This window comes from Arachis hypogaea, chromosome 20 (genome assembly GCF_003086295.3).
Source record: "Arachis hypogaea cultivar Tifrunner chromosome 20, arahy.Tifrunner.gnm2.J5K5, whole genome shotgun sequence".
Lineage (NCBI taxonomy): Eukaryota > Viridiplantae > Streptophyta > Magnoliopsida > Fabales > Fabaceae > Arachis > Arachis hypogaea.
Window position 1 is genome coordinate 141,178,996 of NC_092055.1, and position 12,319 is coordinate 141,191,314.

Here is a 12,319-nt window from a genome sequence, read left to right on the forward strand (position 1 = left end):
AAAATGAACTTCTAAATATAAGTTTTGTTTGACAAAACAGCCTAAACATCTCGAGTGATAAGCTAACAGTTAGCCTGTTTTGTCAAACAGAGCTAATATTTGAGGTTCATTTTGTCAAAAACAAATATTGAGGTTCGTTTTGTCAAATTCAGAACCTTTCAAGTGCATAAATGACTATTTACTCATATTTTTCTTTTTGTTTTCCTAAATTGTGACTTTGTATAGAAAATCAAGAGAGAAGTGCTCAATTTTATTTGATCCTTTACATCTACATTGAACTTACCAACATTCAGTTGGAATTGACTGATACTTTACATAAAGGTATACCTAAAATGCTCTTAAAATATAAGTCTGTAAACAAGGAATGAACACATTATGTAGGAACAAGATAATGACCATCTTCCTGATTGGTGATCCATAGTAATGGAGTAGCCATTGCAAGAAGAGCAAATGAAAGGCCACAAACCACTTTATATTTAGTCTTCTGAAATGGTTTTCGAATGCGAACCGTCTCAATGTTATCACTATTTTCAGGAGGCACCTGCAAAGCAGAACCAACAGGAATGTCATCTGTTGGTGAGACTGGTTCTTGCCCATCTTGGAACTCATCATAATCAAATAAGCTTCCGTTTGGATTACAATCACAGTTCACATAGTCTGTGAAACAGTTTTCGTCATGTTCGAAGTTGGATCTTCGGCTCCTCTCCACATTGCCGGTCGATAGACTCCTGACCCTTCTGCTCTGCCTGTTGGAGCAACACGAAGTCTCGGCATCTGGATCTTCTAGAGAGTGAATGAGCTTCTGAGGGGTCATAAAGTTGTTCATGGTGTCGGAATTAACTCCAATCTGTGATCTCTGAGTACAATAAAGAAAACAGGAATACTCTCAAACTCTTGGCAACATAAAAATAAATGAAAAGTTTCAATTAACCACAAAATCACACATTCTGACTTGAGATGTATACACACGGAAAGGTTATGCTAAATAATTGTACATTCAATCTACACATTGCAAGGTATGAATTTGTCTCTTTTTTGGTAAATACTATTCAAAAGAACCTCTGTTCCTAATTTCTTCAGCCACCTTTTTATGAAATATGAATAATGAATACTATCAGAGACAGAAACACTTACTCGGGGACTTGTGGTGGTACTTCTGGATACTCTATGACAAGAATTCATGTTCACGAAACCAGCAAACTCGTCTGATAAATTTCTTGCTTGATTACAAAACGGATTCTCAGTGTGTCCCGACCAGGCATTTTCCTGAGCTACAGCTGAGAACAAACCATCTCTGAGAGACACATCAATCCGTCCATTTCCTTGACTCCAAAGCTTCCGGTTCACACCCCTTCGACTATATTTTGAGTGCTGCGAAGGTTGACTCGCTAAAATAGGAGACTTCACTGCATATTCATATCCAGGAAAAAAGTCCAAGGTTTGTGGTTCTGGTGAAATACATGCAGTAGGAGAATGATCTTCATCACCATAAAAACTATCTGCCTCCATACAGTCACTCCTAAAATTTGACCCTGTTACTGATGCAGGACTCTTTACACATGATTTTTTGCTTGCCGTAATTCTCCTGGCAGTTTGCAGAGCTTCATACGCAGCATCTTTGACACATGCCATGTTGTCAAATTGACAGATCTCCATCTTCTCAATTATCTGTTCTAACTCTGAGAAAATACTCCTAGAGTCTATACATTTCATCAACAAGTTCACCATTTGAATGGCTGCAAGTCGCTTCTGAAAATTCGCCTCCAATATCTCAGCTCCAGCATTTAGTATTCTTAGTCCTGCTTGTATGAGTAGTCTTGCATAGGCTTCAACAATCAAAGGATTGGACTTAGCTAAGGACATAACCAAATCCATGTGTGCATTGGCCTGAGACTTCCCCTCTAACGCCGCAGCCACATTCAGGCAAACCTTGTTAACCATTTCATCGGAGGCAAACCGCCAGTTGTCTGAATCCACTAGAGCCTTCAAGCAGAGCGCAGCACCGGAGGTCAAACACTCCTGAGTACTCGAGAGTCCATCACATAGAGGCTTACAAAGCGAACAAATTATGTTCCTCTTCTTGTCTTCTGCGGTTGTTGGGTCAATTCCATATCTTGCAATAGCTAGAACCACCTTTGAGCAAGCTTCCTGAATCTGTAAAGATCCTGCGCTTGATGCTAAGGTCTGAACTATGGATTGCATAATACTACCTATCATGGGAACAATTTTGACACTATGAACCTGTGCAAGAACTTCATAGAGAGAAACTGTGAGCTCCTTCGATAAGGAGCCGATTTTCGCAGTCTCGAAAACTTGTGCAACAAAGATCGGAATTGCCTCGATGTCCAAATCTTTCACATATGACTTCAATGATCTCATCACTGATTTGTAGCTATCTGGATCTTTGTCAAGATTTTCTAGCTCTCGCAACAGTGTTGGACTAAAACTTTTTCCCATTGCTTAATTAACTGAAGCAATATAACAAACACCATGAATACAATAGTAACAAAGTAAATTTCAAAAGCACCTACTTCCATCGCATGGTAAATATATTAATCATTTTGGGCATTCTATATTGCCGAATTGCAAGAAAATTTGGGATATTAACTGAAAGTGCTAACTCGAAACCCAGTACCTCATTTCTTCATCTTGAGATATTAAAAAAAAAAAAAAAAAAAAAACAAATAAAGAACCAACCTTGTGAATCATACAGAAAAGGTATAAAGAGTCGAGTTTCTTTTGATTAAAAAGATTGCAAAACAAAACACACATAGAATTCAGAAAATGGATTCTCCAGTTAAAAAAAAAAATTAAAAAGAATAAGTTATAATTCAATCAAGAAGGAAACAGAAACACACCTTTACAGAGTAAGAAGGAATGTTTTTGAAGCTGTGTAATGTGAGTGTCACTGTCTGAAAGTGTTTTTGGGTTTCAACTTTCAAGTTTTCAAATGTAAGCGTTATTTTAGGGGTTTGTGTAAGAAAAGATTAAAAGAAACACGTTCTGTGTTTTCAATTTCTGGCTTTATATATACATGGAATGTTATATTTGTATTCATCAACTATTTAATGCACAATCAATTCATTTCCATTTTAAAAATTCTTCCTTGAAAATTCCACCGCTATCCTTTCTTTGGTGCTTAGTCAGCTTAGATTTTCAAAAGCAAAACTATCTAAATTTTGAATTTACAATATGTCTCACACTTGAATGGTTTTTTTTTTAGTATTTTTTTTGTTCTATCTATAAAATAAATAGTAAGAGATCATACTTAATTTTTTAAAATAAAATTCAAAATTTAGAAGATTTAAATCCATTAGAATAATAATACACTAATGAATATGAATTAAGAGTAATTACTATATTTTTTAAATAGGATCATTTCTGATATTTTAAAATACACAAAAAATCTCTAATATTTATTTTTGTTAGATAATAGAATCTTTTCCCATTAGTTACTAACAGTAAAATTTTATGAACAAATAAGTCCTAGAATAAATTATAAAATAATTGCCAAAAATTTTAAAAAATCAAAAAATAATTTTTAAAATTTTTTAAAATATTTCTTTCAAATGATTATATATATTCTTTTAAATTAGCAAATTTTAATTTTTTTACATTTTCAGTCTATTTATCTTAAATTTAATTATTTATATACAATTTTTTTATATATTTTCAAAAGGCACTTTTTTTAAAAAAATTAAAATAAATAGATTCATATTTATTTTTTACCATACAATATATTTTAATTTAATTTAATTTATATATACCAAATTCTATAATATTTTTTAATAATTAAAAAGATTAATGAGATATTATTATTTGAAGATATCGGAGAATTTTCATTTAACATAAAAATTTTCACATCAATTATTAGAAATGTTTGTACAGATCCTTACAAGGTAACACTTTAAAACTTATTAACCATGTCATCTATCAAATTAAAATTATAAGCTTTGATAAACTACAAAATCAATATAGATGATTTACAAAATCTCAATGTAAAGTTTTTAATAGAGAAAATGACAAATAGGTCCCTCACCTTTTGTTCTGTGGACATTTTCGTCTGACCATTGAAAAATATTTTTAAGTCCCTGACTTTCACAAAACTTGGACGGATCAGTCCCTGACGGAGGCATTTGGACGAAGGGACTGATCCGTCCAAGTTTTGTGAAGATTAGAGACTTAAAAGTAGGGCTGGAAGTGAGCCGAGCTAGACCAAGCTCAAGCTCGGCTCACGAAAATTGAGCTTGGCTCACGGCTCGGCTCATTAACAATCGAGCTTATTTCTTAAGCTCAAGCTCGACTCACCAAAAGCTCACGAGCTGGTTCGAGCTCACGAGCTGGCTCAAATAAGAAACATAAATACATAATCTATAATTTTATATCAATAAATTATAACTTATATATTTTTAAAAATATTTGAAAAGATCAATTTTATATATTGTTTATCTATCAATAAATTATAAATTTTTTATTTATGTCCTATATTAAAATTATATGTAAAAAATAAATATAAATATTAAATAATTAAGATATATATATATATATATATAATCGAGCCAGCTCACGAGCTAATGAGCTGAGCTTATCCAAGCTCAAGCTCGGCTCATTTAATTTATGAGCTCAATTTCAGGCTCAAGCTTGGCTCACCAGCTCACGAGCTTAGCTTATCGAGCTGTTAACGAGTCGAGCTCGAGCTGGCTCATGAGCTGGCTTGACTCACTTCCAGCCCTACTTAAAAGTATTTTTCAATGGTCAATGATGAAAATGTCTGCGGGGCAAAAGATCAGGGACCTATTTGTCCTTTTCTCTTTTTAATATTTTGTAATATTTGAAAAAGAAATATCTTGACAAATGCAAGTGTTTTGTTTATGTTTATTAGAAAATTTAGAAATTCAGTTGGTATAATGTTACACAAAATATACTTACAGTTAAAACTATGTGTCACCACAGTTAATAATTATGCAAAAAAAACACAATTTTTTTCACTTGAATTTTTTTTTTCTAAATTTATTTTATATTAATATCTTAGGAGTTTAGGTATATAAATAATGTAATGACCTTCATAATTCAATAACCTCTCAAGTTTAGTTATTATTATTGTGGTTTTTATATCATTTTGATATAAGTATCATATGTTAACGATTAAATAATGTTATTTCTTATGATATTTTATTGTTAATAAATAAAATTATTTTTTAGTATATATTTTGTTATTTTTTATTTATTATATATTTTTCAATAATATTTATTTTTCTGATTAGCAAAAATATTATAAGACGTTGACTTTTGAAAAAAATTTAAATCATTTGAAGAGACTGTTGTAGAATTTTAAAATTTTTTTAGGTACTATTTTGAGATTTTTTAAAATTTTCGAGGAGTATTTTGTATTTCACTCTCGGAATTGATTTGTCCAACTCGCACATAGGGGTGTTCATCAAAAACCAAATTGTGGTTAACCGGTTAAAAAATCATAACTACATTTTGGTTAACCAGTTTAATAAAACAATTTTAAAAATTATATCCATATTTTTTAGAATTGGTTAACCAAAATCAAATTAAAAAAACCGATTTTTAATCGGTTAACCAAAACCAAATTAAAATCAAAACCTAATTTCAAAACCAAATTACATACTCTCTCTCTCCCTCTCTCCCCCTTCCTCTCTCTTTCTCTCTCTCTCTCCCTTCTTTCTCTTCTTCTCTCTCTCCTCTTTCTCTTCTTCTCTCTCTCCTCTTTCTCTCCCTTCTCTCTATCTCTCTCTCCTCTTTCTTTTCCTTCTCTCTCTTCCCCTCCCTTCTCTCTCTCTAAGAGAGGGGAGGGGGAGAAAGAGGGAAAAGGAAGAAAGAGAGAGAGAAGAGGAAGAGGAGAGAAAATGAGAGAGATGAAAAGAAGGAGATAAGAAAAAGTTACTCGTATCATTTAGAAAGAAATTTATTTATAGAAAATACTGAAAATAGATAAGAAAGAAAAAGGAACGAAAGCAATGGAAGGGATTTCATTATTTACAAATGTTACTCGTATCATTTAGAAAGAAAAAAAACGTAGATTAAAAAAATTAAATTAAAAGAAGGTTTAAAAATTTGGGTTTTTGTATGTAAAAATATTAATTTTTGTGTAAAAATCTATTTTTATATGTAAAAACCAATTTTATGGTAAGTCACAAAAAAAAAAAACCAATTTTATGGTATAAAAACCAATTTTTTAGTATAAAAACCGGTTTTTTCTATAAAAACCGATTATTTTTTAAAAATTGGTTTTTACTTTAATAACCGATTAAAAACCGATTTTGAATTTCACTAATCGATTAAAAACCGATTTTAAATTTCACTAACCGGTTAATAACCGATTTCATCATGTAAAATCAATTTGGTTAATTAACCAATACTATATTTTTGGTTAACCAAAAAACTGGTTTGATTTTTAGATTAACCAAACCATAAACACCCTTACTCGCACATATAAACACTTAACAGCTACATGTGAGAATCAACGTTCCACAATAACAGACTAATGGAGGGACACTATATTGTCTAACGGAAATAAATGTCGAAGACTTGTAAAAACCAGACCGACTTGTCTGGTTAGACCATAAACCGGGCACCTGACTGGTCTGAACTAGTAATTGGATCGGAGGCTCTTCAAAACCGGTGCAACCCGGTTTGAACTGGTACATTTTTTGTTAATAAAAACCGGTGACCCATCCGGCTTTGAAAAATCGGACCGGTTCAATGTTATCTTTATTGTTTTTCTGTTTCCTCTGAAACCCAAGAGGCCAAGACTCCCCCCATCCCCATCCCTAACCTCAATCATCTCACACCAAAGCACAGACACACAATGTCAAAGTAGCAGCGGCCTCTCATTCACCGGCCGCGTCTCCGTGCCTCTCATCAGCAGCTCTGCCTTGTCTCCGCACCCGCAGTTCTTGCGCACCCGCCTTCTCGTCTTCTCTGCTTCTGGCCTTCTCTGACTCCGCCTCTTGCTTCTGTTGCATTGTCGAAGCTGAGCTAGGTTGCAAGGGGTGAGCTTTACATTTTTTTTATTTTGGTTTATATATGAATCTGTTTCCTTTCTCTTCTAGCTGAGCTTTATTGTATATTAATCTGTAATTAGTAATTACCAGAAGGAAGTTCATTAATAGAGGGCAGCAAAGCTAAAATCTAGATTGCTCTATGCTAATATTTTCACCTTTGGAATGAAACTTTGCAACATTTAACAGACTGGTTAATTAGGTCCAAATCATAATTTATGGGACAATTTAGAGCAATTGAGTAGTCATATGGAAAAAAAAATAGACAGGATTTTGTTAGAAAACAAAATTAACCTTTGACTGCCAATCATCATCATAAGACAATATCATTGTTCACTTGCAAGCTAGGATTTCATAGGGGAATGAACCTGTATTTGTATGATCATTTAAATGATTTCATTAGAGGACATTGTTATACTAAAGCAGTTAAGTATTGATTAGTTTCTTGTAATATTTTTATTAATTTTCAGGAAATGGAGAAGACATTCAAGTATTGAGGTATGAGCATGGGCAGAAATATGATCCACATTATGACTACTTCCCTGACAAAGTTAATATAGCTCGAGGTGGACACCATCTTGCAACTATTTTCATGTATCTCACTGATATGACCAGTAGTGGTGAAACAGTATTCCCCAATGCAGAGGTTTGTATAGTAATTGATGCACTACATTCCTCCTAGTTATAAATTTATTACTGAACAACCATTACAGTTCATTTCAATTTGAATAATTATATCTCTAGTTATACCAATCTTTTTAACATGTGATCTGAATTTTAAGTTTTCTTATTATTTTGTATTTTTTATTTATGTAGGACTGAACCAACAGTTCAACTTGTAACCAGTAATAAGTTGAACCAGTAATCTAGTGACCCAGTAGTTTAACCGATTTGATCACTGATTTGGTTTTTACAACACCAAAACCATTTTTCACCTTTCTCCAAAATTGTTGTTGACTAGATTAGAAGAAATTTTTTATTTATCCAATTTTTTGAAAAGGTGAATTCTGAAATAATATCATGCTTTTCTTAAAAAACAGGAGTTGCCGATTACCAAAATTTTCCTTAAAAAAAAAAAAGCAAATTTAGGTCCCAGAATAATTAAAGATAGGGTTCTTCTCATCTTCACAGAATAATCTCTGTCTTCCAATTTCAGCGCTGGCAATAAGCTGTGTTTGGAACACAAGATTCTGGTTAAGCTAGGAGGTTGTGCTGGAGGTTCCCGCCGATGGTGGCTCAGTAAGTGCAAGGCCTTATCATTATTGTTTGGTGCCCCATTGCATTAAACTTTTTAGCATAGAGTTTGGAGTGCGATATGGAATGAGAATTCAGGATGAGTTTTTTCATTTCTTTTGGAAGCATGTTGAAATTCAAAGTGGTTAGAGCCTTGTGTGGATTTTGTTATCAGTGAGGGTGATGTTTAGAGGAATTATTAGATGCTAACCCACCAATAATCTATGCTTCCTTCCCCCCTCTCTCTCCGAGGGTTCTTCTTCACATGCCCCAAATCCTATTCTTTCCCGAGGAAATGTATGCATCAATTTTGCCCCAACCCCATTCCAAAGAACTGTAAGGTAATGCTATTTCAACCAAAAAGTTCTGCGCTTGGTTATAATCATGCTCTTTTATGTTGAAAAGTTGATGTCTTTTAAGTTTCTATATGTAGCTACTAAGCGGAGCAGTGAGTTTAGCTGCCTTCAACAACACTGTAGTGAGCTATGTGAATGGCTATGATGAACTTCCTGAGAGGAAAGGTGAAGAAGCGGGTTCGGAGGGATTTGACTTCTTGCATCTCATGGAAGAACGTGGCCTTCGTGCAAATTCACAAACCTTTCTGTGGTTGTTAGAAGGATGTATTAATTATGGATCATTTTCTGATGGTTTGAAGCTTCACGGGAAAATTCTAAAGATGGGTTTTTATTCAGAGCAGGTGTTGTGTGATCGGCTGATCGATTTGTATCTCAAATTTGGTGATTTGAAAGGTGCAGTCAAGGTTTTTGAAGATATGCGTGTTAGACCTCTGTCTTGTTGGAATAAGATTATTCATAGATTTGTTGTGGAGAAATTTAATTGTCACGTTCTAAGTTTGTTTCAGCAAATGATGAAGGAAGAGGCGAAGCCTGACGAGAAGACTTTTGCAGGGGTTTTGAGGGCATGTAGTGCTGATGTTCCTTTCTATTATGTGGAGCAAATACATGCCAGGACCATAACTCATGGTTATGAAACCAGTCCATGGATATGTAACCCTCTGATTGATTTATATTTTAAGAACAACTTTGTAAATTCTGCTAGGAAGGTCTTTGATGATATACAGAAGAAGGATAGTGTTTCTTGGGTTGCTATGATCTCTGGTTTATCGCAATGTGGCTATGAACAAGAAGCCATTCATCTTTTTTGCCAGATGCATACATCAGGATTCTGCCTTACCCCGTATATATTTTCGAGTGTTCTAAGTGCCTGTACAAAAATAGGATTTTTTTATTTTGGAGAGCAGCTCCATAGCCTTGCTCTGAAGCAGGGATTCTCGAAGGAAATATATGTCTGCAATGCCCTTGTGACGTTGTATTCTCGATTGGGGAATTTGATATCTGCGGAACAGATTTTCAATACAATGTTAGAGAGGGATGGAGTTTCATATAATTCACTCATCTCAGGTCTAGCTCAACAAGGATATGGTGACAGGGCTTTAAAGTTGTTTAAGAAAATGCATCTCGATAGCCTCAAGCCAGACTGTGTCACAGTTGCAAGTCTTTTGAGTGCCTGTGCATCAGTCAGAGATATTCTGAAAGGAAGACAACTCCACTCATATGTAATAAAGGCAGGAATGTCGTCAGACATAATCCTGGAAGGTTCACTTCTTGATCTTTATGTTAAATGCTCGGATATAGAAACTGCCCATGATTTTTTCCTGACAACAGAATCAGAAAATGTGGTGCTGTGGAATATGATGCTCGTGGCTTATGGTCAGTTAGACAATCTAACTGATTCAGCTCAAATATTTACACAGATGCAGATGGAAGGCATTGTACCTAATCAGTTTACATATCCAAGTATTTTGAGGACTTGCACCTCGTTGGGAGCCCTTGATCTAGGAGAACAGATTCATACTCAAGTGCTTAAAACTGGCTTTCAGTTCAATGTATATGTTTCAAGCGTCCTTATTGACATGTATGCTAAACATGGAGAACTAGTTACTGCCTTGAAAATCCTTAGGAGAATAAAAGAGAAAGATGTTGTTTCATGGACAGCCATGATTGCTGGTTATGCACAGCATGGTATGTTTACTGAAGCTCTTAACCTCTTTGAAGAAATGCAAGATCAAGGGATTCAATCTGATAATATAGGATTTGCAAGTGCAATTAGTGCATGTGCAGGTATCCAAGCACTTGATCAAGGACGGCAGATTCATGCACAATCATGTGTCTCTGGTTATTCTGATGATCTTTCAATTGGTAATGCACTTGTTAGTCTTTATGCTAGGTGTGGGAAAGTACGAGAAGCATATATTGCTTTCGATAAAATATTTGCCAAAGACAATATATCATGGAACTCATTGGTGTCAGGTTTTTCACGAAGTGGATATTACGAAGAAGCACTGAAACTATTTGCTCAGATGAATAAAGCTGGACAGGAAATCAATTCATTCACATTTGGCTCTGCAGTTAGTGCTGCTGCCAATGTTACTAATGTTAAACTAGGGAAGCAGATTCATGCCATGATTAAAAAAACTGGTTATGATTCAGAAAGCGAGGTTTCTAATGTTTTAATCACGTTATATTCAAAATGTGGTAGCATTGATGATGCTAAGAGGCAGTTCTTTGAAATGAATGAAAAGAATGAGGTTTCTTGGAATGCTATAATTACAGCTTATTCTCAACATGGCAAAGGATTTGAAGCTCTAAGCCTTTTTGAGGATATGAAACAGCTTGGTGTATTGCCAAATCATGTTACCTTCGTTGGAGTTTTGTCTGCATGTAGCCATGTGGGTTTGGTGGATGAGGGAATTAGCTACTTCAAATCAATGAGTGAAGTACACAATTTAATTCCAAAGCCTGAACATTATGCATGTATCGTGGATCTTCTTGGGCGGTCTGGTCTTTTAAGTCGTGCAAGGAGATTTATAGAGGAGATGCCAATTCAACCAGATGCAATGATCTGGAGGACCCTTCTAAGTGCATGTATTGTTCATAAGAATATTGATATTGGAGAGTTTGCTGCAAGACATCTTCTAGAACTGGAACCCAAAGATTCAGCAACATATGTTCTGCTTTCAAATATGTACGCAGTGACTGGAAAATGGGGTTGTAGGGATCGGACAAGGCAAATTATGAAAGATAGGGGGGTCAAGAAGGAGCCTGGTCGAAGTTGGATAGAGGTTAACAATTCAGTTCATGCATTTTTTGTTGGTGATCAGAAACACCCTCGTGCGGATATGATATACGAGTATCTCAGAGATCTGAATGAACAGGCGGCTCAAATCGGTTATGTGTCGCAACACAATAACCTTTTGAGTGAGGCAGAGCGAGGTCAAAGGGATCCAACGCAAATTATTCACAGTGAAAAACTGGCTATTGCTTTTGGATTGCTTAGTTTGTCTAGCTCCACTCCCATCCGGGTTTTCAAAAACCTACGTGTTTGTGGCGATTGCCACAGCTGGATTAAGTATGTTTCCGTGACAACGAATCGTGCTATTATTGTAAGAGATGCTTATCGCTTTCATCATTTTGAAGGTGGTGTTTGTTCGTGTAAAGATTATTGGTAAGGAAGATGGTCAACGAAATGAACATTCTGGATTTTCGTTATGCAAACTGCTTATGAAAAGATTCACATAATAATCTTAGCATTTCTCCCAAATCTGTGGTAAGGCTATATCTTTTTGAGCTACACATTTTACCTTTCATGAGAAAAAAATTCATTATTTATATGTTCTCTACTTTACAGGTAGTTAACAGGGTATCCTATGAGATGTGTATGATCCAAGGCTGTAGGGTGTGAAGGGAAAAGGATCATGGAACTATGGAAACCTAAAATTAAATTGCTCCTTAGCGATTGTAACAGTACACACAGATGGATAGTGATGGAATATAAGTAGAGCAAGCTTCATGCCTCATGAGAAGACTCATTAAATTGTTCATATAAATCATCTTGTACAAATTTGTTTGAAGCCAAATGTGAATTTCAACTTGTAAAATTGTAAAACTTGTTACTATAGTAGGCAACCACTATAGTATTACTGTAAATTGATCCATTTAATTTAACAATCATGGTATAAATTTAGTTGTTTTATCATA

At 34.6% G+C, this 12,319-nt stretch overlaps 2 protein-coding genes across 3 annotated transcripts; one reads left to right on the forward strand and one right to left on the reverse strand.

Moving 5' to 3' along the window:
- Nucleotides 1–216: 216 nt before the first annotated feature.
- Nucleotides 217–3,000, reverse strand: LOC112782708 (protein SINE1). Its single transcript, XM_025825232.3, has 3 exons — nt 2,859–3,000; nt 1,135–2,468; nt 217–856 (listed from the first exon to the last, which is right to left on the reverse strand). The coding sequence occupies exons 2-3, from the start codon at nt 2,455–2,457 to the stop codon at nt 374–376; spliced, it is 1,806 nt and encodes a 601-aa protein (XP_025681017.1). The 5' UTR covers nt 2,458–2,468; nt 2,859–3,000; the 3' UTR covers nt 217–373.
- A 3,718-nt stretch (nt 3,001–6,718) lies between these two features.
- LOC112786766 (pentatricopeptide repeat-containing protein At4g13650) lies at nt 6,719–12,317 on the forward strand. 2 transcript variants are annotated; one of them, XM_025830144.2, is made up of 5 exons: nt 6,719–7,019; nt 7,499–7,674; nt 8,185–8,602; nt 8,695–11,888; nt 11,970–12,317. In XM_025830144.2, exons 3-4 carry the CDS (start codon nt 8,486–8,488, stop codon nt 11,788–11,790), a joined length of 3,213 nt encoding a protein of 1,070 aa, XP_025685929.1. In that variant the 5' UTR covers nt 6,719–7,019; nt 7,499–7,674; nt 8,185–8,485; the 3' UTR covers nt 11,791–11,888; nt 11,970–12,317. The 2 variants fall into 2 exon arrangements, with proteins under 2 accessions (XP_025685929.1, XP_025685930.1); XM_025830145.2 differs by having other exon boundaries at nt 6,741–7,019; nt 8,185–8,267.
- The last annotated feature ends 2 nt before the right edge of the window (nt 12,318–12,319 follow it).

Bases quoted from the DNA above. Each gene is read 5' to 3' on its own strand.
- LOC112782708 (XM_025825232.3), bottom strand. From the start codon at position 2,457: ATGGGAAAAAGTTTTAGTCCAACACTGTTGCGAGAGCTAGAAAATCTT. The intron at 857-1,134 runs GTAAGTGTTTCT...TATTGTACTCAG, and splicing joins GTACCACCACAAGTCCCCGA to AGATCACAGATTGGAGTTAA.
- LOC112786766 (XM_025830144.2), top strand. From the start codon at position 8,486: ATGCTTCCTTCCCCCCTCTCTCTCCGAGGGTTCTTCTTCACATGCCCC. The intron at 8,603-8,694 runs GTAATGCTATTT...TTCTATATGTAG, and splicing joins CCATTCCAAAGAACTGTAAG to CTACTAAGCGGAGCAGTGAG.